The 27435-nt window shown below is 37.0% G+C and overlaps 2 protein-coding genes across 4 annotated transcripts in view; one reads left to right on the top strand and one right to left on the bottom strand.

The window, feature by feature from the left end:
• Window positions 1-3177, top strand: part of CHODL (chondrolectin) — a 220386-nt gene extending 217209 nt beyond the window's left edge. For 2 of the 3 annotated variants that reach the window (XM_084874331.1, XM_084874329.1), the window contains exon 5: window positions 1787-3131. In XM_084874331.1, coding sequence (XP_084730457.1) covers window positions 1787-1983 — 197 coding nt within the window. In that variant the 3' untranslated portion in view covers window positions 1984-3131. Of the gene's footprint in view, window positions 1-1786 lie in introns of all 3 variants that reach the window. The other variant, XM_084874330.1, reaches the window with a different exon arrangement.
• A 1295-nt stretch (window positions 3178-4472) lies between these two features.
• The window catches only part of TMPRSS15 (transmembrane serine protease 15), a gene marked incomplete at its 5' end in the record, with an annotated part of 105809 nt that continues 82846 nt past the window's right edge, over window positions 4473-27435 (bottom strand). The window contains 7 exons of the mRNA XM_084874325.1: window positions 4473-5426; window positions 9472-9611; window positions 12617-12712; window positions 14259-14440; window positions 19446-19620; window positions 19774-19823; window positions 24247-24342. Of these exons, the coding sequence (XP_084730451.1) occupies window positions 5271-5426; window positions 9472-9611; window positions 12617-12712; window positions 14259-14440; window positions 19446-19620; window positions 19774-19823; window positions 24247-24342 (895 nt within the window). The 3' untranslated portion in view covers window positions 4473-5270. The remainder of the gene's footprint in view (window positions 5427-9471; window positions 9612-12616; window positions 12713-14258; window positions 14441-19445; window positions 19621-19773; window positions 19824-24246; window positions 24343-27435) is intronic.

Here is a 27435-nt window from a genome sequence, read left to right as displayed (position 1 = left end):
GACACATTTGTGTGTGTGTGTGTGTGTGTGTGTGTGTGTGTATCTGAATTCTAAACTATGACAGATCTAACAGAGAACCACCAATTTTATTATTTTTTTTTTCATAATTTCATATGAACTGTTTGCCATCTTCACATACCGAAATAATCTAGGATTTTTTTGGTAGGAATAAAAAAGTAGGCTGGTGAGAGAAGGACACTTTTAATTGTTTTTCTTTTTGGTTTTCTAATTGAGTGATATTTTTAACTCTGTATTCTAATTCACTGATTCAATTCTCAGCTTCCCCTAATCTGCTGCATATTTCTTCCAATGTGTTCTTTATTCATTTTATATCAATCTTTATCTCAGACTGTTCTTTTTAAATAGTTACTATATCTTTTTCATGCTGGTGAGCATCTTTACCACCATTACTCTGAACTCTGTTTCAGATAAATTTCTTATCGCTGCTTCATTTATCACTTCTTCTAGAGAAGTGTTTCCCAAAGTGTGGTACACGTACCCCCAGGGGTACGGGAAGAGTTTGGTGGAGGTACATGTTGCCCCAGAGTTTGGTGGGGATATGCACTGCACATGCTTAGCTGTGCCTAATTCTATGTTCTCATGAGTACTAGGAGTACTCAGCATTACGAAAATTATAGAAGGGGTACACTAATGTCAAAAGTTTGGAGAACATTGTTCTAGAGAATTCTCTAGTTTTTTCATTTGGGGGGGTTGTTTCTTTGTCTTCTCATTTTGGCTTTCTGTTTGAGTTTGTGACTATGTATTAGGTAGATCCTATACACCTCTCAATTGTGAGTGCAGGAAGGTGTTAAAGGCTTTGATTGATTTATTTTCAATCAATCAAATTAGATCAGGCAAAGACTCAAACCCTCCAGAGACTGCCTCTGCTTATAGACTAATAGGATTCTGACTAGAATTGCCCCCCAGGCAATAATCCTTGGTGTGGCAGAGTTTTCTTCAATAGGATAGGGGAGTTGATTCTGCCTAGAGGCTAATTATTATTTTTAATCTCTTAGTGGCATCAGGGCAAGATGTTTTCCAATATCTTTCCCCCAGACAAGACAAATGTCTGTGTGGGAAAGATGTCCTCTTCTGTATGAGGGAATGACTCAGCCCAGGAAACTTGGGGTGTCTGCCTTCCGGGTTCTACCCTCCAAATCTTCAGTCTTGGCTTCTGTTCTCACAGCTCCAGTCCACTTCACCCTCCTTCTGCCAGAGCACAAGGTGGGTGGCTCCACAGGGAATTTGTGTGTTGGCCCTTTAAGAGGGTGCCTGAATTTTCAGCTGTTACTCTCTGGTAGACAGGGTTCCACTGCTTTTCACAGCCAGATGTTATGTGAGTACCCTCCTCAATTTTGGTGCTCTCTAAACTGTGGGGCCCAGCTTGGGGATTAGATTCCAGAGTTCTCAGTGGCACCCCCCACAGCAGAGATATCTCTCTGGGAATTCAGCTGCTTTCTGTGGGTACTTGGCTAGCCCTTTCCTGCCTCTGCCCCTCTGACCAGTCTCTAAGTATTCTCCACTTTGGTCCTCAGGTGTCTGGGTTCTCTCTTGCAAGTTTTCCATTGATTATTCAGGAAGTTTTTTTTTTGTATTTTAGTTGTAATACCAGTTTGTTCCTGGGAGCATGTCTGCGCAGCACCTACTTACTCTGCCACCATTTTTAATCTCCAGAAGAACACTTTTATAATAAGGCTCTGAGATACATACTTCCATTTGGACCACGACATGCTCAGTTTGATAAGGAGTGTCCTATATTGAACTTATTTTTTCTTATGTTTTTCAGTAAAGGAAGGACAAAAACTAGCCCAAACCAGTCCACACTGTGGATTTCGAAAAGCACGAGAAAAGAAAGTGGCATGGAAGTGTAAAAACTCATTGACTGGCTCGAGTAAAGGAAACAGAGGTTTGTATAAGGAATGGCATCAGAACCTTAGCTTGGAATGGCTTGAAATCTCAGAGGATCTGCAAGATGAACTGTAAGCTCCCTCTTGAGGCAAATATTAAAATGAGTTTTCTATGTTTATTTCGTCTATAAAATACGCTGTGCTAATAATGGAGTGAGACATGCTTTTTTTTTGTTCTTTTTTTTTTTTTTTTTTCTCTGAAATGATGCACCCAAACTTCAAGTAAGTGGAATGGGCCATGCGGATAAACTTGCTGCCAACAAATCGGCAGTATGTGTGTCAGAAGCAGTTATTTTTGTTCCATTTACCTTTCATAAGTTGTAATCTAGTTACTGTAATGTAAATTGTATTGAAATTTACGGTGTGCAAATATATTTTACCTTTATGTAAGTGTTTGATAAAAATGGACTGTTCTAATAATTTATTTTTATGGTGTTTCATTTTTCAATACATCTTCTTTTGATTAGAGAAATTTATCACTGTGATCACCTGAATTCACAAACATAAATATATTACCATAGGAAAAAGTTTCCTTTCTAGAAATGGTTCATCTTTCAGTTTCTCTGCTTTGGATCAGACAATGTGTAGGAGATCTCTTCAGAAATAAGAAGTTATTTCATTAGCTGTGGTATAAATCCACTCAAATATTTTACTTAGAGGCGAGACTTGTCTAAGTTCAATTGTGCAAGACATGTGCCTTACAATTGTTTTTAGTTTAAAATTCAACAGATTTTGTAATAACTTTGTTAATAATGGTGTAAATGATATACTCCATCTAGAATGAAAATAGCAGTATATACATTATAAATCATATGTCTTCACATGTTGCCTAGAGATCCACAAGGAGCTCGCCGAGGGCTCTGGAATCAATTTGGTCCCTCCCTTGACCACAAAACAAAGGGTTGTCTGGGGTTTGGGAATAAAACTGGAGGCAGATAGCTGCATCGTTTGTCTAAGGTTTTCTTCTAGCTCTGATTTGCCTCTCACAGCAAATGAAGGGGTTTTACAGTTGGGACCAGGTGAGTGGAGGTAAGCACAGTACACTTCAATGAGGAAAGAAAGTATGAGTTAATGTGAAAAAATGACTGGAGAGCATGGATGGTCACTGTTCATTGCTAAGGCTTTGGCTGGGAGAGTAAATTTGGGCTCCTCTGTCTTATCCCCTGGTTTCTTCAATGCTTGTGGTTTCTTCTTCTCAAGAGAGAGTTGTAACATGGTCTTTACATGTCCCTGTGTTTCTCTGAACCAAATAAAAAAATTCTTGTTTCTGAAGAATGAGCATTTGTGTTGTGTAAATCTCTCAAGTGGACAAAATACACCTATTTACATCAGTACATGAAGATGAGAACAAATTACTGGTTGAGGGTGATGAGAATGAAAGTGGTGGTTATAGAGCATTTCAAACCTCAGCTTTTTCCAGCCAGTCCCTTTCCGTTAATCAAGTGATCGCACTAAGGCAGTTCACAACTAGAGTTGGTTGACAAAACTAAAAGGCAAAATAGAAATTAGTGGGCATTGGTCACTCTTCAGCTGCCCAGAGACTGAGGGAATGGGCAGCTGCATCCTAGACTTTGATCGACCCATGTTGAGCATTCCCCTTTCTTTTCTTGGTCACCCATCTTTCTGGGCAAAAGGAAGACCAGCTGCTGGGACCTGCCTCATCTCACCAAGCTCCTACTGGCGTGTCTCCCTTTCCTGAAGACTCAATGGGAGGAGACTAGACTTTCCTCACTATTTCTGCCTCCCATGACTACAACAGCTGCACACAGGAGAGGCAGAGCTGTGGGGAAGGGCCTTGCTGTGCCTTCATCTCGATCCAGGCCTGGATAACTCTTCTGGCATTAATTACTAAACTCATAGTAAGTGAACACTTACTCTGGAAATGAACTTCACACTTATTAGAAGATGGTCAAGAGACTGTCCTAAAGGTTTGTTAACAATGCAGCTGACCTTTGAAAAATACAAAAGAACTACATGGTGTGGATATTTGTTTATTTTCAGAGCATAGTTCTTAATGTGTGTTTTGAAATGCAGGTGAATTCTGAAATAATATTCAGGTATTAAAATCAAAGAGCACACCCTACCCCTGCTGTTCCATCCTTCCTAACTATCAGGAGCCGGTCATTGGAAAGGTATTGAATAGTGTCTTTCAGGGACTCTGGCTTTCTGTCCTCAGAATAAATTCTACAATTGCTCACCAGTGGTTGCCAGTCCCTCTTTGGTACTTCAATAATGATCGTTCCTTTTAGGTGCCACCCAAATTTCATTTCTTCTATAAGGCCAATATGTGCTGATTGAGCCCATCTCTCAGTTTCTATAAACGTTATCTCCTCTATTCCTTGGTATCATATAGACCCAAGCAAGAATGTGTGTGTATGTGTGTGCATGTGTTTGTATTAAGCAGGTAGGAATTTTGCCTTCCCAAAGGAATCACTATGTTTTGTGTGGCATGCAAAATTGAAGTTTGCACTTACTCTGGAAATGATCCAAGAGATTAAAGCAGTGAAACAAATTCATTTATTACACATTTTTGGTCTTCTAATGACCGATTCAGCTGTGTTTAAATACATGTTGCACATGTTAAAAACATCTACTGTCACACACATAAATCGGGAAAAATAAATTTTTACTGGTTGCATTTCTTAAATATGTATACTTATTTTTGAAAGTTAAAAAAATAATTTCTGCTTGTAAGAAATGGACAGGATGAATATAATTCGGGTAATAAAGGATTCAATAAAAATGACAATATCAGTAAATTTAACTTTTATTTTGATAGTAGGGTAATATCTACTTGTGCTTCTTTTCTGTTTAATTAGCTTATTTGAGAGGGATGTTCAATCAACTTAGTCCAGGTCTCTGACATGAGCTTAAAATACATACTGTCTATGAGTAGGAGAACCATTAAGGATATGCTCAAGATGAATTGGAAATGTGCTTGGATAGAAACGCAGGGAGACTATTGAGTTTTTGATAATAGCAGTTTAAGCTAAAAGTAGGTAATTTCCAGCAGTTTATTTCGAACAGTAACAGACCTTGTGCAAAACAGTCTATTTCACTTCTTTTTCTAATTTTTCTTTAAATAGGAGATTATGATACAAATAATGATTAAGAACAAAGGGAATTATATCTGTGAAAGAATAGCTGTTCACAATAAAAACCAAAATGTGCTATTTAAAAGTTACTAAGTATTGTAAAGATTAATTTAGGTTTTTTTGTTTGTTTCCTTCCCCACATCATTTCAATGGCATAGGTAAAAATAATGACTTTTAGAAATGATATTTTCCAAAATTCTAAATTTCCAGACTTTTTAAAGTGGAATGGGAAAAGTGCCTGACTTTTGCGTTTGGTTTAGGAAAGATTCTAATGGAGAAAACTCTGTATCCATTCCGTGAACCTCGGGGCCCGGGCATACACCCCTGGGCGATTAGGCAGTGCACACTGCTTTCCAAATGATGTCACACCAGCTAGGAGCCACCTGTTGTTTTCTTGGCACATTAACGGTCCTCCTGAATCCCCCTAAATAATAAATGACAGAAGAAAATTGTGTGTTTTCAATTGATATAAATATATGAACTTATATTGCTTAATTGATTTGCATAATTAAAGGAGCTATGTTCTAAGTATTATGAAGGGATCTGTGGAAAAGAATTATTCTGCACTCTATGCTTTACAATAACTAAAAACTCACACATAAAGCTGATTTTTGTTTTCTTGAGTAGCATTAACTTTTCATCATTAGACAAACACAATCAGATTTGAATAAAACTTAATGTTTCAACAGAATGAAGCAAATCTATGAAGTAATTTCTAGTGATAGGTGCACATGTTTTCATCTTAGATTTCAATCAATGAAATGTTTTTAATTTTCATAAGCATTAATTATAACAGATCCTAGTATAGTAAATCTCATAGATTTTATTTGCACATGTGTAATGCAAATGAACATAATATAAGCATATAGTAGCATTAATGACAACGTTGACAAGTATTTTTCATTTTAATTCTGTAAAAGAGTTTAAATTAATCTGCCTTTTTATATATTTAAGTAGGAATTTAAAGCTTGTGCATTTTGTTTGAAATCACTGATACAATAAATTATTTCAATCCAGGCTCAGTGTTATATTTAAGGGGGAAAAAATGGGTCTATAAAAGCACCTTTTCTCTCTTGAGAGCAGAGGAGCATAAATGCATTGGCAAACATAGGTTATCTCTATTCTAGATGTAACAAATGTGGGCAAGCTGTTTGAAAATAGGGAATTCAGTTTTCATTTTTGCATCTTAAGCCTTTAAGCATACTAAGTCCATATAGGGGCTCAGAAATATTTATGGAACACTATCAGTCCAAGGTAGAAATAAATGTAGACTCAATATATGACTAAAAATTATTAAAAATAAACCTCAACTGTTTTTGATATATATATATTTTTAAAAAGTCATTGGGTTTTCTTAAATAATTTAATTTTGTAAATAGACAGCAGAAACCAGATACTGATTACATGAGCAAGGATTTTAAGTTACCCAGGTCATACTGGGTCAGCTGCAGTTACTCAAAGGATCCACCAGTAGGCTTAGTGCCCAACTACTGGGTGGTCTGTCTGGTTGAAAGACTGATATCTAATTCTGTCCCTTCCCATCCTATATAATAAAAGGCTACTATGCAAACTGACTGAACAGCAGGAACGACCGATCACTATGATGTGCACTGACCACCAGGGGGCAGACGCTCAATGCAGGAACCGCCTCCTGGTGGTCAGTGCACTCTCACAGGGGGAGCACCTCTCAGCCAGAAGGCCTGAACTGGGCTCATAGCTGGTGAACCTCTCCTGCAGCGCTAAGGATGTACGACTGCCAGTTGTCAGTTGGATATTCCCCCAAGGGCTTCCAGACTGGGAGAGGGCGCAGGCCGGGCTGAGGGATACCCCCTTAGTGCACAAATTGTATGCACTTGGCCTCTAGTCTTCTAATAACTCATTTCTCCTTATCATAATTTTTTGATGTGTTCAATGAAGATAGTTCCTCCCCCCACCATCTCAAGAAATGTGTAAGCACTTCAAAACTATGAGTGAATGTCCAGAACATAAAAGTTATTAGCCAGACATTTATATTTCCACTTAAATGCTATATTTGCAAAGAAAAGAAAAATGCAGAGACAAATGGCGGGGGCGTGTTAGAGAGCAACCAAAAGACTTGTATGTGTGCATATTAGCATAGCCAATGAACACAGACACTGGGGCAGTGGGGGCTTGCCCAGGGTGGGAATGGCTGTGGTGGTGGTGGGGGGGTGTCAGTTGGGGAAGAGGAAGACACATGTAAAACTTTAGACAATAATTAAAAAAAAAGAAAAAATGAAAAAATCACCACCTTCTTCGACCATCTGAATGGAAAGGTGGATGGCCATCTTTATTTAGTTCTTTAACTTTAATGCACATCAGAATCATCTGGTAATATGGAGAAAACACACCTTGGAGTTTTTTAAGCAGCAGATCTGTGGTGGGGCCTGAGAATTAGCATTGATCACTCCTTCTCAGGTAATGCTGCTCTGCTGGATTGGAGCCACACATACCAGTCCCCTGCTCTAGAACAAGGCTAGGAATGAGGAGCAAAGCACGTTTGCTCAGTGTCATTCACTTGGGTTTCTGTAGAGACAGCATTCTACAGCCATTCGTGGTGGCTTAAAATCCAGACAAGCACTTCACAATGTACGCCTTTGGAGAGCCAAAAGATATTTGAGAACATGTGGATGACTAATAAGACAAAAATCTTTGACTCTATAGGAGAAAATAAATGCTTCAAAGAACTTAGTCAAGTGAACTGTCAATAATAACATGTTCATAATTTTAAGTAATGTATTCCTATTTAATCAGTCAATCCTCTTACATAGCATAGTATTAAGTAGAACAGAGAAAATCACATGTCTCTTTAGACTGCTGAGTACTCAATCATGATAACATTATATTATACAAGGTCCTGCCTTGTTTGGGAGCTTTCTTACTTGCTAATGAATAACCTGCTTAGACTCTAGAAATCAGAGCCAAATAGAAGATTTCAGAGATCTGGCATGCATTAGTGGCTTAATGTAACTCTAACATCAATAGCATCGACAGTCATACTTTCTACCTTGTGCATAAGATGTGTGCCACATAACTCCCATTAACGGAAATGGAAGTTGTACAGCTGATTTCCCTCCTGAACAATAATTCTATAAATTTCCCTCTAAGTGGCAATATATCTTACCTTTAACACACTTTTCATTTTAAAAGGAAAGCATAAGACCCAGAGATAAATTTTAATAAATATGAAGCTAATCCACTTGTCTTGAATTTGCCAGTGTTCAGCAAAGCAGAGTAAATGTAGAACTAAGCTAAAAGTTTAGTTTACATGACTTGAGACATTGATTTAACTAGAGGATACACATATGGATTCACCTGCTTAATTAAGTGTCTGTTAAAAAGTTTGGTATCAAGTCAAATTATTATGACATTTATATGTTAATATATATAACATATTGTTCACACTTTAACAAGTGAAACAATTTTCCCCACAGTATAAATTGCTACTTCCGCATTTGTGAGTTATGTGCTTGCTCAGTACTGCTATCAGGTATAATCTAATCCAGTAGATGTTAATGCATTAATATTTTATTAATTTTCAAGTACAGAAAACATGCCAGAATATCTACTTACAAAGTCTCATAGTAGAACTGTTAATATTTCTGAGTGCACCAGGCCTCTAGTCTATAATAATAAAAGTGTAATATGCTAATTAGGCCAGACATCCTTCCTAATGTCCTTCTGGATGAAGCTGAGGCTTCGAGGAAAGCCCGGGTCCCAGGTGCCTATCAGCAGTGGGAAGGAAGCCTGAGTCCTGGGTGACAGAGGGAAGCCCAGGTCCCAGGTGCCAGAGGAAAGCTGATGCCGGCAGTGGGGGGGAAGGAAGGCCTACTCTTGCACCAATTTCTTGCATTGGGCCTCTCTCTCTCTCTCTCTCTCTCTCTCTCTCTCTCTCTCTCTCTCTCTATATATATATATATATATATATATATATATATATATATATGTATATGTATATAAGCCTAAGAGACCATTACTGCCAAACGACTGGAACAACCAGTCAACCTGTCTGTGTGACATGCACTGACCACCAGGGGGCAGAGGCTCAATGCCCCCTGGTGGTCAGTGCACTCCTACAGCCAACTTCCCGTGACCTCTCCCTCCACTTGGCCAGCCAAACTCCTGGCCACCTGATAGGCCTCGATTGCCAGCCAGGCTGAGGGACCCCACCTGTGCACGAATTTGTGCACCAGGCCTCTAGTTTGCTTTATAAACCTTGTTGGTAAACACTAGTTTTGTTTCTAATGTTCAAGTCCACCCAGGAGAACTATGAAAATAATCCACAAATAAAAGCCAAAAGTCACAGTTTTTTAGGAAAAAAAAAAACACAAAACCCACAAATGAAGTTAAGACCCTGATGATTTCTTGACTTCTGAATCATTGTTAAACAATAAACTCATTATATAGCATTGCTTTCTGGAAATGTAAGGTGAGCAGTTTGATGCGTTTACCTGACAAGAATCTATTCCCCCTTCTTCGTAGCCTGCGCACACCATGTTTTCCGTGATGCTGTATTCTGGCATCTGTTGTTGGCATTTCTCATTTGATATGAGAGGAACCTCAGCTTCTTGCAATATGTCTGCAGTAGGACCTGTTCAAGATGGAGAATGCAGGCAGCCAGTCAGAAATGATCAAAAGGCATCAGTGAATGAGCCGCCATCAGTCTTACTTATTTCAGCAGTTCACTCTCTTTATCTAGCACTGTGTGTATATAATGGAACTGAATGCTTAACCTTGTGCTTCAAAGCACATAATAAAGCCCATCTGTGGGTTTTGCAAATGGGTGTAAAGCACTTCTTTGGTTCCCAAGGGCTAGCAGGAAAAGTGGACAGTGCTCAGGCATGTTCAGTGATTTTAAACAGCTAGAGTGCTGCTCAATGGTGGCGAGGGAGGGACCCACCCACACAAAGGGCTTCATTCATGGAAATCAGCAATGGCTCTGAAACCCAGAAGAGCTTTTGATTGGGCACCTGAAGAAGTGCTTCCTTATAAATGCATTCAGCTCCTTGTGCTGCTGTGTGACTGAGCAGGTGCACTCTGAACAGGAGATAAAGCTCAGATGCACTGTGCCCCGATCTAAGGGCATTCAGCTTGTCACCGTGTGCAGGTGAAGAGAAAGGAGGCATTTTGTGAAGGAGTGTAATTCCATGGCTTTTACAAAATGACTCATCTACTGGGAGCATGAACCTCTGTTTACTGAAATGCTAATCCCAGGAGGGAAGTGAAGCAGGTATCTAGTGGCTCAGAAAAACTCCATGATAAGCACTTTCTAATAATTAGCAATTCTATTTGGCTCCCCAAGAGAGGCTGGAAGTTGACAGCCAGTGTTGTTGCTAAATGTACGTGACCTCATTTCCAGCTAAAAAGACAAGAAACGTGTGTGTGTGTGTGTGTGTGTGTTTGTGTGTGTGTGTGTAATTCAGGTGCAAAGCAACATAGGTATAACTCAGTGGTGTATTAGCAAATGTTTAATCACTGGTTTTCAAGGGGGAAAAAAGCCAATGTATATTGCCTGCCCATCTCCTCGGTATAAAGACTACAACCATGGCCAAATGAAGGTACCAGCATGACAGTGAAGACGAAGTTGGGAGAAGATGCGTATAAATGGCTATTTTCAGCTGGTGCAGTGACTCCAGCAGCGCATCCTTAGATAACTTCTCAAGTTTAACCAGGAGCTTTAAGTTAAGAATGTGGATTGGAGAGGTTAAGATGCAGAAGAAAATTCAGCATCTCACTGACATCCATACTGTGAAGATCAATTTGATTTTATAATAAAAATCAAAGTCCATTTTGTTGCTTGTCAAGGAATAAAAATTGGTTGGTTATATGATAAAACGCTTCGGTAAAGGAAAATTTGAACAGTGTTCTTATATTTGATATGTATTTATCAATATGAATTGCTATGAGAATAATTGAGCATATGTATATACTCACACAAATAAAAGCCAGTAAATTTACTTCAAGTTTACTAATTGCTTTAATTTAATCAACAGATATAACTTCATTTCTTCTTGGTAAATAATATGTTCATGGTTTCTCTAGCAAAATTACTCAGTGTCAAATACTCAAAAGGGGGATATTTTATAAAATGAAGTAGCTGGAAACCATAAGACAGAACTTTAGAAATTCATTCCCATTTCCATCATCCAGGAATTATTTAAATGTGATCTATTTATTTCTAAATGAAATTGACCTCAGATACAGATTTTTTCTTGGCTCCATACCGCGCTGAGAGACCTTTTTTAAGTCAATTAAATGCATATCTTTTGTAACAATATGTATCATCTCTGGAAAACACACACATAACCCATTCCCTATGGAATAAAGAGTCTTAAATTTATTCATTATTAGATAATTTGTTTTCAAGAATCTACATTATGGTCATAAAAATGTCTTCTAATTTTAAGTCTGATAGAGAAAATATCTATCTAGAAATAATTTTTGCTCTTTAGATTTCAAATTCAATAAATCATGACATTTTTCAAGTGGAGGAAATAAAAGAATATACTGTCTTGGACTTCAATAGGTTTTATGGACAGTAGACATGAGGCTTTTCCAGCAACGTAATGAAATTGTAGTGGAGAACCTTTATCGGAATTATCAGGCAGGGGTCTGACTTAAATTTTTTGCTTTGTTTTACAAGAAGCAAGGATATTTTGGCTGTGAATGCTTTGCTTTGGGGACCTACTCCTCTCCACAAGATTTAAAGACATCTGAATACAATAAGGATGTAAATATCGTGGCTATAATCTCTGATCTGTGTGACTCCAGGGGCCAGGTTCTCCCTTCAGATGTTAATGTTTTCCTTTTTGTTTAACTATTAAGGAGCAGTCAAAACTTGCCCTTGATGGAGTTACTCCTGTGAGAAATTCAGATGCCAATGAGATCTGCAGGTACATTTAGAGAACAGGAAGTACTGGAATGTTTTTTTTTTTTTAAAAAATCATATTTGGTTATTATTAATATGCACTGTTTCTGTGTTTAGAAAACATGCTACTCAATAATGCTAGTGAGTCAATGGTGTAACAATTTTTAGTATTCAGTGTGTGCTGGATCTGAATTTTCTTGCCAGTAGGCAGAATCGGCTTTTGAAACTAGAAGGGATTTCTTTCTCATTTTAGAAAATGTTACTGTGAGACCTTTAGATGATAAGATAAGTTTTATTTATTTGGGAAATGTGAGAGAATGTGAGAGCTAATAATTTGGCTTTTGATGAGACTTCATCCCTGAGATTTACAAAAATATATTTTTGAAATGTTTGGTTATATTCATTTAAATAGATGTTTCTTTTCTCTTTATCAGTGTTTATAATAGCAAAAGTAGAGGTTGAGTTTGGGGAAATGCTTGAATTCTCTTCCAATAAGGATTATAGTTTTATAATATGCTCTATACGATTTGGAAAAATTTCATAACTACACAAATATTCAGTATATGAATATAAACTTGACACTGCTTTTAAAGGATATCACATAAAATTGTTATAGCAAAAGAGTCGCACAAAATGTTGAAAATAGTCAGAGGATAGTGCAATAACATACTTTTTTTTCTAGAAAAAAAAAGACCCAGTTGCTTTTTTTTATGGGTCTGATAATTTACCATTATGAAAAATCCTCCCCCAGCCAGCAATAGAACAAATTCTTCCTGGAAGGAAATCTTGATTTTCTTCTGGTAAGCAAATAGGTTGTATATAATCTGAAAACAAAACAAAATAAAGCAAAACAAGAGCTAGAATAGATGCACATGCATTTTCAACAACGTTTTAAAAATCAAACATTATAAACATTTCATCTAAAACAACTTGTACTTTTGTGTTAGATAGCCTGGACATTTTTTAGACACCGATCATTGGGGAAAGAAGCATTTTGGAGCAGTAATTTTTGGACAATAGATAGGTACCACTGCTAGCCTTTTAGTTTGCTCTACATTGCCTCCTCATTACTCTTTCATGATGTAAATAATGCTGTACTTCTGGAATTAATAATTTGTATTTGATTTTTTAAATAATCATGGTACTGAATAGGAAGTAGTGCCAGTTCTGTGAAAATCTCAGTAAGGATGTTTTTCAGGGTCAATTAAGAGAAATTTGGGCAAATGTTCTGAGTGTATTTTTTTATTTTTTATTTTCCCCCCACATATCACACATTAAAAAAGCTTTTAGGCAATTGTTTTACTGAGCACTTATGGAAGCTTTAGCATTTGCCACTGGCTTTTAAACCCCTTCTCCAACAATTTGCAAACCACCTGCCATTTATTAAAGCTTCTACTTCCCAGGGCAGACACAAACATGAGTAAGATACTGGGCTGACTCACAAGCACAGGGCCATAGAACTAACCGCAGCCTCCACCTGCTTTGATAAGTGCTGCGCTACATGTGGAGGCCAAGTTCCATAAGAGCAAGGAGACAGCACCACGCCCTCCTAACTGGGATGGGAAAGGTCTTCAGAGTACAGGTTGGAGTTGAGTAGAGCCCTTCAGGATAAAGCTCACTCCTCAGGTGACTTCTTGTACATGACCTAGGTATTCAGAGTAAGTCCTTCATGTGCTACTTCATTAATACTGAATCATCTTTAACATGTTTATCCTATGGCCTGGCCGGCATTTCTCAGTGGTCAAGCAACTATGAACTGGAAGGTTCTGGGTTTGATTCCCAGTCAGGGCACATGTCCAGGTTGCCTACTTGATACCCAGTGTGGGGTGTGCAGGAGGCAGCCAATCAAGGATTCTCTCTCATCATTGATGATTCTCTCTTTCTATCTCTCTCTCTCCCTCTCCCTTCCTCTCTAAAATAAGTAAAAATACATTAAAATTTTTTATTTTATGGATAACAATTCTCACTTTACTTTTAGAGCATCCACTCTTCTCCCAGTTTGTTCTACTCTGGCTTTCGTGGCAGATGGACCCACCTTTCTTTTATGTGAGAAATAGAGAAGGCATGTATTGGAATTTGGCCTACTTTTTTTCTGGACTGCTGCTCTGACTTTATAGAGGGCTCTGAGACTTAATTCTAGTGGTCACCTCTCCAGAAAGTTGGATTTAAACAGCTCTAGAAGATAACTTAATATGTTTCTCTTTCATTCTCCGATTCCATTTAAATTATAATACTTTTTATAACAGATTATTCAATTCTTACAACAGATTTTATAATGCATTATTAATGCATTGGTGCTGATAAAAATATTTCAAATCTAATTTTGAATTAATTTGGGCAGAGGAGATGACTGAAAGCGATTTGTTTTACCTGTGTAATTCACTTTAAATTCAAGGTGCATCATGGCGATATCACTGTCCTTGCTCCGTTTATTATAATGTGGGTTTATGATAATTTGATCTATCAACCGGGTCACTACTTGAGGAGAAGTCAGATTCGATGTCGTATGCAGGCCTAGGATTGCTTTCCACTTGGATGGCTCTAAATTTCTCCTGAAGATTATAATAAAGAGGTATAAGAAACTCCCCATCTTTCTAGAGATCTTCATTAAAGATATTTGAGAACTATATGTTCCCATCCTAAAATGTTCTTGATTTTCTTAAAGAATTCTTCCTTAGAAATATTTCTCTCTCTTCTTTTTTTTAAAGAATATATTTTATTGATATTTTACAGAGAGGAAGGGAGAGGGATAGAAAGTTAGAAACATTGATGAGAGAGGAACATCAATCAGCTGCCTCCTGCACACCCCTTGACCGGAATCGAACCAGGGACCTTTGAGTCCGCAGGCCGATGCTCTATACATTGAGCCAAACCTTTTTTGGCAGAAATATTTCTTTACTTTTTATTTTTTTTTTACCAGATCACTGAACAGGCCTTAATTACTGCTAATCTCTCTATCACTTCTCCTAAAGTTCTAGACTGTGTCTCTCAGCTTTGGTTTCACATTAGAATCACCTAGAACAGTAGTCATCAAACTCATTAGTCAACAAGCCAAATATCAGTAATACAATGATTGAAATTTCTTTTGAGAGCCAAATTTTTAAAACTTAAACTTCTTCTCATGCCACTTCTTTGAAATAGACTCACCCAGGCAATGGTATTTTGTGGAAGAGCCATACTCAAGGGGCCAAAGAGCCACATGTCGCTCATGAACAGCAGTTTGTCACCCATGGACCTAGAATAACATTGATACCTGCTCTCCCCTTCTCTCCCTTTGATTTAACGAGTCTGCATCTGGTATTTTAATTTTGAACAGATTTTGAAATGAAACCTCCAACTTTATGCTAATGTATGACCAGATTTGACTGCTTTAGAGCACATTCCACTGGGGAAATGGCATCTTGGTCCAGGGTTTCTTCAGATAACCACAGCAGCTATTGTACTAATGGAAGGAGGTGTGGGAACATTCTCCCATTTGGGGTGTCATTGAATTCACACAGACTTAAGGTAAACAGCAAAACTTATGAACTAACATAAATGAGTAATTTCCGCTTACAATAAACGTGAGTCCTGTTCCATATACAATGTTAATAAAGCATTGGTAACAAATAACATTTGTGTTATAGGACAGATTGAGTTGAAGAGTATATTTTAAGTGAAAGTGCCCAAGGACCTTTAACTGTACTATTGCCCTGCAACATTTCACTCCCAAGAAATTACCAGTGAGCAGCTGGAATTAAGTCATATTCACAATAAAGTAAAAATTCAGTAACTGCAATGATTGAAGAACTAGTCATTTAATTCTTAATAGTTACAAATGTCTAGTTTAATGTGGTGCTGTACTTGTTGGGGGTGAGGATAAGGTGATTACATAGACACAGACTTGTGGAATGACTTGTGAGAGAAATATAAATGATACATGTTGGAGAGATATTTCCTTCCCATAATGCTACTTACAAATGCAGGAGAAATAAAAACATGAAAAACAGGCTATTTTCTATGTAACACAATAACAATTTTGGAAATCACTAAGAATGTGTTGGTTAATGTTGTTGTAGATTGTATTTAATTAGACCAGTAGCTTGAAGCATGTAGGTTTGATCTTCACAGTTTATGGTTTATGCATTGGTTTTCTACTCAAAGCCTAAAATAATGAGAGGAAATGGTGAATACTAAACTTTGTGTCAGCCACAAGCTCTCTCATATCACTTACATTTATATGTAAAGCTATCACATAGGGTATAATACTTACAAAAGATAAGAGTTTGGGAGGTTGGGTACTTTTTCCCCCCTGAACTTCATTATTTTATTATTGATTTAAATCAGTATTAAATAAAATACCTACATTTCTCTAAATTTCTATGTGATCATTTCTGCAGACAAAATATGTAGAAAGCATTTCTAAAAAATAACTTGCTTACTTTAAAAATACATATATAATCACAGACAAAAAAGCTAGAAGAGCTAAGAAAGACAGAAAATAGAAATATTATTTCAGATTAAAGAAGACCAAAGAGGCATAGAAACTAACTCTGTGTCTTACCCTGGATTGGTTCATGGTTGGAAAAATCACAAACAAACCAAAAAATGTCCTAAAAGGCATATGTGGAACAATTGACAAAAATGAATTCATACTATAGATTGGATCATGTGAGTGTGTGTGTGTTTTTGTGGATGTTGAATTTCCATGATCTGTGATAATATAAGAAAATATCCTTGTTTTTAGTAAAAACATGTGGAAATACAATATTTAATGGCAAAGGAGCACAATGTGTAACCTGATACGAAATGGTTGAGGAAGAATTTCTCCAGTTTGGACAGAAGGAATGAGAAGGATTTTAAAACATAAAATTTAAACAATTAGTAAATCTGGGTGAAGTTATAAAAGAGTTCTACATACTAATATTTGCAATTTTGTGCATGTTTTAAAAATCAACATAAAACATTTGTAAAATAAATATGCTAGTGTCTCTGGGGCAAGACTTAGACTCTTTTTTTATGGACCTTTCAAATGCAGGAACAGCGCACATTTATATTTAGAGTATGCAAAAGTATTGCATCATTTTAATTTTTCCTGACAATCACCTTAGAAGGTAGATATCCTATAAACACCCTTTGGATGAGTATATTGGAATGCAGAGATAATAAGTTGCATGAGATTAGTAGCATAGGTAGGATCAAAATCTTATCTTCTGGTTCAAAATCAACGTTGCCTTTAAATCACAGAAAAATTGGGCCATAGTTTCCAAATATCTCTTTCAAGGTTTAAAAACAAGACATGTCAATGACAGAGAAACAATTGGCACAATTATATTTAGGGTCATCCAGGAACACTGAGGCTGGATGGGAACCAGAGTTGGACCATAAGAATGTAGACAGAGAAGAGCTGTTCTTTGAAACCATTTAACTCCCTGCAGGCTAAAACACTTGGGACAGATTTACATTGAGGGCAAGTCATTTGTGTAATATGTTTTTAGTAAGTTGCTTGATTTGGGTTCTTCCATTCACATATTAGAAAACTAAGCCTTTCACTGCACAGAGTTTTTAAAATGCAAATAGGCATACTCAAATATCTTTTTTCCAAATATCTAAAAACATAGTAGAAAGTTCCTTGCTTGGTTGGAGGCCTGAAGTAAAAACCAGAAACTGGAACTCATATCAACTGGAGAAAGAAGAAATAATGCCACTGAGTGACTGCGGTGAGGTAAGATGCAAGCTTGGTAAGAATAAGTTGGGATTCATCATGGTTCTGTTACAGCTTACTTTTGTTTGCTTGTGTTCAAATTGAAACTGTGTGAAAAGACATTTTATGTCCTATATGACTGAATATGTGTTTATATTAGATGAAACTGATTTTTGTATATTCATGGTTTGAAAAATATATAATATTGGTATCTCTGACCTGCAATAAATACATTTGTCAGATTGATAATTGAAAGATGTTGCTAAAATTGTAAACCTGGTTGACACCAAGAAAGCATATGTTCTGCAAGAACTTCAAACAGACGAATTTACCAAATCCTAGGTTAATACTGAAGATTGCTAACTTACTAAGACCTTCCCATGTGCAACAGAACATACTGAATCTTTTGCTAAAGAGAAATTTCACTTGTAACACAATTAGGCTATAGATTGCACATTTGTGACATGCCCAAGGCATATAACATGTATAGGTAAAATTATGTTTAGAAAGAGATGGAAAAATTGACCACTTGCTATGATCTGGTTGAAGACAGATAAAAACATAATTTATCAGTAGGCAGAAAACTCAAGAAGGTGTGCTTTAGAGATGGGAGAGGCTGTAGTTTAGTCACTGAGTTATAAATTTCAGCTCATAGAATTATAATACAAGAGCTTTTGCTGTAGATGATCAGCACCATGGACATTTCCTTAGAGGCTCAAGTAATTGGCCAATCTGGAGTCTGGCTGAAGTTCCTCATTTCAAAACTCTTAGGATTATGAATTTGAATTTACCGGCACTCTATATGATGGGTATTTAGGCGAGTTAACCCTTTAATACTCATTCACCCTGGTCCTCCGTATTTCCCAAACAACTTTCAAAACTTCCTGTGTGACAATTTATTTCCATCTACCTGTGGACTTTCAGTGTTTGTGTTCATAGGGAGTTCAGTCTTTTAATTTAATTAACCACAGTTGCATCTTCCATTCTGAGCACATATGTGTTTTCCTCAGAGATTCTAGATGCCTTTAGGAGAGGCTTATTGTAACCATCAGGCGGAAGGGCATTTTCTGGAGTTTTCTTCTATTTAGGAAAAGGGTCAGGAAATCACCCTAGGGTAGGGTTTATGAGTTTTCTGCAAAGCAGCCAGATTTTTATCTGACCCAATTCACAAATGTTAGAATGGGATGAACTCCTTTTATGCAGATGAGAATTAACAGGTATTGGGGTCAGGAATATTATCTTCTCCTCCTGTTCTCTCTACCTCCTCTACCCACCCTGTTATCCTGTGGCATTGCTTTAGAAATGACTGCTGCTAGAGGGAGAATAAATTCTAGAATTCAACATGTATTTTGTCATGTTACAAGAGAAAAAAAATATTAGATAGGGTTGACATTAGTTCTAACTTTCAGTTATGGGCAGCATCAAAATAGATCAGACTTGAGAACTAAGTAAACATCTTTATACTCGTTCATAATTAAGCCCTCACACATGAATTTTTAGAGCACAAGTTACTTGTAACTGGAGAGCTTTTTTGATACTAACAATTTGCTGACAATAAATATTGGTCTAATTGAATGATAACGGTACAATTTATACATTAAATATTGATTTTGCACCTTTAAAATCCTTACTTTTCAATTGTCATGGATGTAGAGAACCTAATACTTGATGCAAATATAAAATGAAGGATGATTTTTAATTGAACTTTCTCTTATACATGATTATAGTGGGGAAATGATTGGAAAGTTTATAATGTCATACACAGCGGGAAGATTTCCCTGATGAGACGGATTTGCGATGTCACTTGAGGTGGGATGCACAGTGTCTGCTGTGGTCATCCCATTTGGGAAGAGACACTACAGTGTCACACTCACCCGTACACGCAGTGGGCCGCAGACACCAGCCAGGCACTGCTGACGAGAGAAGCTCCACAGAGCAGTTTGCCGTTATACGAGAGAGCGGTGAGCCAAGGCCAGGCTCCTTCTTTGGCATTATTTCCTCCAACAATCTTTGGGCCGACTTCTGGAGCCACCATCTTTTCCCCACACGCTATTAAAATAATGGGAGAAAGCGCATCTATTGTATTTCCTCTGGTCATGAAAATTGAGTGGTTCACTACAAACGAACTTCAGGTGACACCCCAACTCTATTCAGAATTTTAAATGAAGGCTCTGAGGAAAACATGACAGCATATTTACTCACGTTTATGGTTACACTGTAACAGAATCAGTGAGTCCTGCAAACACTGTGTACTGCAATAGAAGAATAATTATACTTCAGAAATGATGCATTTTGAAGCATAAAATAGTGTAGGTTGTCCTTTTATTAGTTCAATTACTTTTTAAATGTAAGTATCCTATATGAAATGTGGGGAGGCTGAAATACAAAACAGAAAATCCTCAGTTTAAAGTCAGAAGGAACTGAGTTTGAGTCCTTTACCACCTACAGTTCATGATTTGGGTAAGTTGCTCAATATCCCTGAGACTTCCTTTTGCTACCCATAAAATGGGGACAATGTACTTACTTTATTGGGATTTTCCAAGAAGTAGAAGTTATTTTGTATTATTGTGCCTTAAACACAACGAACACTCAATAAATGACAGCTATTCTTCATTTGCTTAAACCAACCTTGGGTTTCATTCCTCTGCAAGACAGAATATGCCTGCATATTCCTATCAGACAACTAGTCAGTGCTTTACACTGTGTATGAGACCATGAACTTTATTCAGAGGACTTGAAAATGAATTAATCACAGGTCCTGCTTTCCAAAGAGGTAAACATATACATAGCAAATACAAAATAAAGTCCACTCACACATATTTTAAAAGCTCACCACCTGCCAGGCCAGTGGGGCTCAGTGGTTGAGTGTAAACCTATGAACCAGGAGGTCACAATTTGATTCCCAGTCAGGTCACATGCCCAGGTTGTGGGCTCAACCCCACCCAATGTGGGGTGTGCAGGAGAGCCAATCAATGGTTCTCTCTCGTCATTGATGTTCCTATCTCTCTCTCTCTCCCTCTCCTTTCCTCTCTGAAATCAATAAAAATACATTAGAAAAAAAACCAAAAAAACTCAATACCTGTTTAAATATTTGAATACAAACTTTATTTAAAGCCAAGGATTCTATTTTAAACAAAAGATTTGTTTTAAAATGTGTTATACTTACCAGCCACTAGAGATCAGTCTAATACAAGGAATTAAAGCACTTGCCATATTTTCTGATGCAGCCACTGCAGATATTAGTCACATTAACACACATACATGCACACATTTTAATGATTCTATTTAATCATTTTAATGATTTCTATTTATATATTTAACTACACCTATTGTTCATGTTGTTTAGGTCTTAAAGTTTTAGAGTAAAACAAAAAACACATAAAATAAAACCCAAGAACCATAGGAGATCATAAATACAACCAAAGGAAATCAGTGTTTCTGGAAAATGCATGATAAGGTTAATTTGAAACCACATGCATTCATGTGGTCTGATTGACATATGCTTTGGAGTAGAAGATAATTTCAATGCAAATATAAGGAAATATATTTATATTTTATTAATAAGCAATATGCATGCATGTGTATCCATCTAGATATAGATATATCAAAATATATTCAGAACTATACAAAGAAGAACCTGCAATTGACTCTGCTTCTGTTATCTACTTGTAGTTTGGAGAGCTGCAAATTCTGAGATGTGTCAAGTTTTTACTCTGACTCTTTCTGTATCTATAGTACTCATCAGTGAAAATCCATATTCAAACCAGTTCATCATTCTTAGATATTAGAAAATGCTTACTACTCTGTGGTATGTATAATAATGATGAATTATATTTTCAGAAAGCACAGAAAAGTTTCTAGTTAACTTAATAGTTAACCAAAAATTTTAAACTAAACCTTATACTTTCTCTCCATGCATTTTGTCTAGTCAAAAATTTCATGCACACACACACACACACACACACACACACACACACACACGCAGTGTCAAAGGAGTAGTTGCTTAACCTGTGGTCAGAATGAGCATTGAATCTACTCTTTGTCCAGGTATATTTGGAGAGATTGGAAAGAAACAGAATTGCCGTCCTGGCCTTTGGCAGTGGAGTCAGAGCTAGGTTAGCCCCCTGGATAGGGAGAAAGACAATGCCACGAACCTGTGTCTTTCTCTCAGCCCAGTGGGAGCAATGCAGTGATATAAATGGATGGGTTTATATATGTTGCATTGACACCATGAATTCAATTCTCTCCCAATATGTGCTCAGCAACATGGCCCTTTTTTTGTTTTGTTATCGAAAAGCCTTCCCTTTTCCTTCTCTTTTCCAGAACTGCTTTTTAAAGCAAGTTGTTGCTTTGGGGACTTTGGAAAATAGCGCAGCAGAGAGAAAAAGTAGAGCACTTTGAAGTCAGACTGAGTTGGATGAGATTCTCTATGTTGCCTGCAGGCTTTGTGAACTTGGCCAAGTCAGTTACCCACACCAGACTGCTGCGGCCTCGTCTTTCTAGGGGAGCAATATTGCCTACGTAATAGCTTTTACATGGATTGGAAATAACCTCTGCAATATTCCTACTACAGTGTCTGTCACATGATAGGCATTCGATAACATGTTTGATGAGCACTGTGTATCCTGTGTCTAGTACCATACTTAGAACACAGTGTGGATCGATATATATTAAGTCAAAGTTTCTTTGATTTTTAGGACTGCTACAGACGTGGTCTGAATAATTGGAAGAAGGGGAAGTACAGTATTGGCAGCTGCATGGGTTGTACATTTCCAATTATATCAGGTCAGATTGCTGGTATCTCATTGAGTAGCCTTTCCCTGTGGTGGGAAAGTAGTATAGAAATCTCGCATATGCCTCACAATAGGAGAAAAAAATGAGGATATAATTGGTAGATTTTCATAGTTGGAAGAATGATCTTCTTTGATATTCTCTTCCTTTCCTCTATACTAGTGCCAGGGTATTTTCAAAAAACACCAATTTTCAAAGGGCTGTAAATATACTACATAAATACATACATAAATAAACTACTTAACTGAATAAATGTACATATTTCAGATTTTCAATAACCCAGTATAACATGGCTAATCAAGGAAGGGATTAAGGACCTCTCTTGCTCGTGGATGTTTTGAAAGTTTAAAGTATCTATGTGTGTAAATGGTGTCTCTTTCAAATAACATAAACACACACACAAAAGGGACATCAAGATAAGGTGATACTGGCATTTTGATGATATGCATAGAATAACCTAGTTTTCCTCTGAAACATGCATCTAAGTATGATGACTGGTTTTTTATATTCTGCCCTTTTTATCATTTTAAATGTCCATAAGATACAAATAAAAGATATTCTCAATGTGCAGACTGCTCAAAATCTATAACAGTAATGTAAATTTAGACCTGTCATACAGAAAGGAAATCTAGAAGTCTGCTTGCTTCCTCCCAAGAAACTGATAATCTCAAGGCCCATGAAACATTCAGATAAAACATGCCCCTGCAAAGTCCTTGGGTACAAAAAATTCCTCCTTTATCAGTTTGTTACTGGTTGACCTCACAGAAACGGTACCTTTTCATGAATAGCTGAATAATTTTATAATTTCATTTTTTACCATTAAGTTTATTAAACAAGCTAATGCACCAATGATGACGTCCTAAAACCTTGTGTGTAGTGATGGCTTCATCCTGCAGTTACTTCTTCCCACCCACAGCTGGCCTTTAATGGAACTGTGGGATTCTTAAGTCAATTTCAACAAAAATTAGCATTAATGCTCAGACAGGGAAAATGACATAATCTAAGCTAAAACAGATCTTTGGATATGAAAAGAATGTTGCTATGTAAAACATTAGTACAAGCTATTAAAGTGAATCTAATTTTAAAGAGCAAAAGAGAATCTGTAGGCACAACTAGAAGTCTGGACTGCCTCCCTTTGCATCCAGGTTCTATTATATTTGCTAAGGCAGAGAAAAGATTCCCATGACTTTTTCCTCTTTCTCCTCTTTTGGTGATCGCTAACTTGTGTTGCTCTTTTTAACCTGATCCACATTGGACCCATTTATCCCAACTCTCACAATTTCTTTCTTTTTTTTTTCTTTTTGTTGTGGATCCTCACTGGAGGATATTTTCCCATTAATTTTTAGATGGAGTGGAAGGGAGGGGAGAGACAGAGAGAGAGAGAAACATCGATGTGAGAGAGACACATAGATTGGTTGCCTCCTTCACATGTCCCAGTCAGGGCCTGGGATCAGGCCTGCAACTGAGGTATGTGCCCTTGACTGAAATTGAACCTCAGACCCTTCGTTTAGCAGGCCAACACTCTATCCACTGAGCAAAACTGGCTAGGGCTCACAATTTCTTTCAATAGGACTTATTTGTTTATGAATCTGAGAGTAAGGATGAAAAGGACATACAATTGGAACCTACTGGATAGCTGTCAGTGTGCTAAACAATTACATATATAATATCTTGTTTGACTCTCTTGACATTTTTATGGGGTTTAGGCAATGTTATCAGAGAGGATCAATTAGAGATTGTTTGAGGTTACCTGAATAATCAAAAGATAAAGAACTTCTAAGATTATGTTGCTTGCATATGGTGGAATTAAATCTGATTGGTTTTGAAATCTATCTTCTTTTCAGTCTATGTGCAACTTGTTCAAGAACAGATTTTGGGACTTACCTTGGTGTTAGTATTAAGCTGCCATTAGATGCTGTGTTTAATTTTACAAATGGTCCACCTCCAGTAGAGAAGACTGGCATTGATGAATTTCCACTCCTAGAGAAAACACACATAGAGACAAAACAAAGCACAAATAAAAAACTGCAAATGGTGGCTGCTGAAAGAAATTATGGAATTCCATACACATAAATGAACATTTTAATATAAAACTTCAAGTGTTTTGCGATCTAAGAGATGGTACTAATTATTAGAATTGCCATAATGACGTAGGTATAATTTTAATTTTTGCTTCATACCTCAAGTTCTTGTTTGCAATGCTTATATGTTACTTAAAGTTAAAATTAGTGTATATATACCTTGGGCATCTGATTTTGACTTCTTTATATTGACTTATTTATAGTGTCCAACAGTTTGACTTATTTATATTGTCAAATAGTTTTCCCTAAGGGTCAATTTAATGACAACCTCACAAAAATCATTGCATCATATTGTTGCATAATTCACCTTTAAAAAAATGCATGTTGCCAAAGAACAATCTAGAAACAGAAAATCTTTCATGCTTATCATTCCATTCGATTCAAAGTCTAACACACCCTAATGTAAAGCCATCAGGTATGTGTTGCTCTGAAAAAGCCAGCCTGGACTTCCAAATGTCACCTGGAGAGCCAGAATGGGATGCGACAGAAGTAATTCAATCCCTGCTCTTCATTTTCCCTGAAAATCTTTTACACCCCTGCTCTCAACTGGAGTTTTAATTAAAGATTTCTCTCAATTATTCTGACTTTCTTCTGGAGGCTTAGCTGGAGACGTTCAGCTTCTCAACTCCTAATCTTATTTTCTGCCTGTTATTTACTCTAGATTTTAGTTTTCATATAAACCTATGCCTTTGGGGTCGAAACCCATTCCTGCTATCATCTGCCGGTTTGCAGGGAGACGATGCAGATCCTACCTTTTTGGGTAGGTAGCATGATGAACTCACCCATTGCCCTTTCCAAAGAAGGTTCAATGTCTTCCACAGACTAAGCTGACACTCACCCTTTTCTATCTGTGTAGGGAATTTTCAAGAATATTCATTAATGTTATGACCAATAAGAGGAAAAACCTCAGTAGAGGATATTTTTCTTTTGAGACTGGCCCTGGGTGGGGGGATGCATTAATTTCTCTAAAACAAAATCTGGACAAACTTAAATTGGAAAAACATTGAAAAGTTATTTAGAAATCAGTTTTTATCTAGCATCTATTTATTACACACCTACCATTGGCATTACTTTATGATGGGATTGGCAGGTATATATTTATCATAAGCCTATTCTAGATAAAAGAAGGCTAGAGACAAAGCCTTAAGAATAAAGAACATAGTAAATAAATAATTTATTTAAAGAATAAAGCATTTAGTAAATGCTAACTATTCTGCCCTGGTATGCTCAAATACTGATCCTTAGGGATGTTTTCACTATCTGGATGAGAAAAATAGAGATTACATATGCATATGAACACATACACACAAGCACACACACACACACATTATTTTATATTCTGAGATTTTCCTCTCTACATTTTTATTTTCAAACTTTCCATGAGAAAATAAACTGCAGTGAATGGCACAGATATGTTGTTTCGGGTTATTGGGAATAATTAGACAAAACCTTCTTTTAGGAAAAAAACAACACAAAGTAATCACATAATTAATTAAATTTTTTGCAGGAAATATTGGTATCAGCAACCCAGGAGTGGTGTATACAGTCTATTAGTTTATGCAAACATTTTTCTGGAGTCAGTGCTGGATGTCAGAACTGGAAATTATTTTGAGACAGACTACCTGCATTTGAAATCCTGCCAAGGTGAACTCATCCTTTTTGGGCTGAACACAATTTTTTCCAGTTTGTATTCACAGTAAACAGAACATAAGTGGCAAAAAAAAAATTAAAACAAATTATTTTTTATTTTAAGAAATAATGGAGTCCTAGCTGGTTTTGCTCAGTGGATAGTGTCAGCCTGCAGACTGAAAGGGTCCCATGTTTGATTCCGGTCAAGGGCACATGCCCTGGTTATGAGCTTGATCCCCAGTAGGGAACGTGTAGGAGGCAACCAATGACACTCTCTCATCATTGTTGTTTCTCTCTCTCCCTCTCCCTTTATCTCTGAAATAAATAAAAATATATTAAAAAAATAAATAATAGAAATAATAAAAATACATTTAAAATGTTCTTGGCAAAATAAAAGATTAGCAATTTTATTCGGTCACTCTTTGAAAAACAAAATCTCAGAACTAAAAACTTAAACTGTTAAGAGAGAATACATTATATTAAGTTCTGCATATATTAAACATGCAACTGAATTCCTGCCTCAATTTCTTTTTCTTGCAAGGAAATTAGTTGTTAATTTTTAGAGAGGCACTCTGTCCAGATTACAACTAGAGTTGGCATATTTTAAACCCTGACAACTGGCTCAGCTCTGCAGATTCAGATAACTCTATCACATATTTGCATAGCTTCTGGGAATCAGGAGTTTGGTATCACATAGAAAAACCCAGATAGCATGTCTTTTTGACATGCTAATGCCTCCTGACTACCTACTTCTAAATCTTTATTTCCATTTTTATAGGCTGTGCACCCTCCCGGGCTCCCTGGCTTCAGAGAGTAAAATAAAACGCACACAGATGCGACTCATTATTATTATTTTTGAGGTTGTATACCAAGTATATAAAAATACTTACACTCAGAGATGGATTCTAGAAAGAAAGCAGGCTCTCCCAAGGCGTCCTGCACGGCATTAAATCTGCCTTCCTCCTCAGGCCCTGCTTAGGTTTCCCTCTTTGTCTCGCCCCCAGACTGTTAGCTGTGATAAGCATTCCTCCCTAAAGCAGGAGCTTAGGCAGGGATGTTTGAAGCTTTGGGACACATTAAAGCTAAAAAGAATAACAGATGCTGTGAAAGCAGCAGCCAGGCCCTGGAGCTCATTTCACACTCCCGAAAGGTTTATGTAATGAATTGAGCCAGGTGGGATTAGGCTGAAAAGGATTTTTTAAAGAGAAGAAGGGAAGTTCCTTTTCAGATCGGAGGGAAAGAATGAGGATGGATTTGGCAGGGCAGAAGGTAAGGGAGAGCATTTTAATAGGCTGGGGATCCGTGAGTTAAAAGGATTTTAAGGCAAAGGGTGGTGAAGCCTCCCCTTACGCACCAGACACAC

Source organism: Pipistrellus hanaki, assembly GCF_964339955.1.
Source record: "Pipistrellus hanaki genome assembly, chromosome: 2".
Lineage (NCBI taxonomy): Eukaryota > Metazoa > Chordata > Mammalia > Chiroptera > Vespertilionidae > Pipistrellus > Pipistrellus hanaki.
This window is presented reverse-complemented; position numbering and strand designations above follow the sequence as displayed.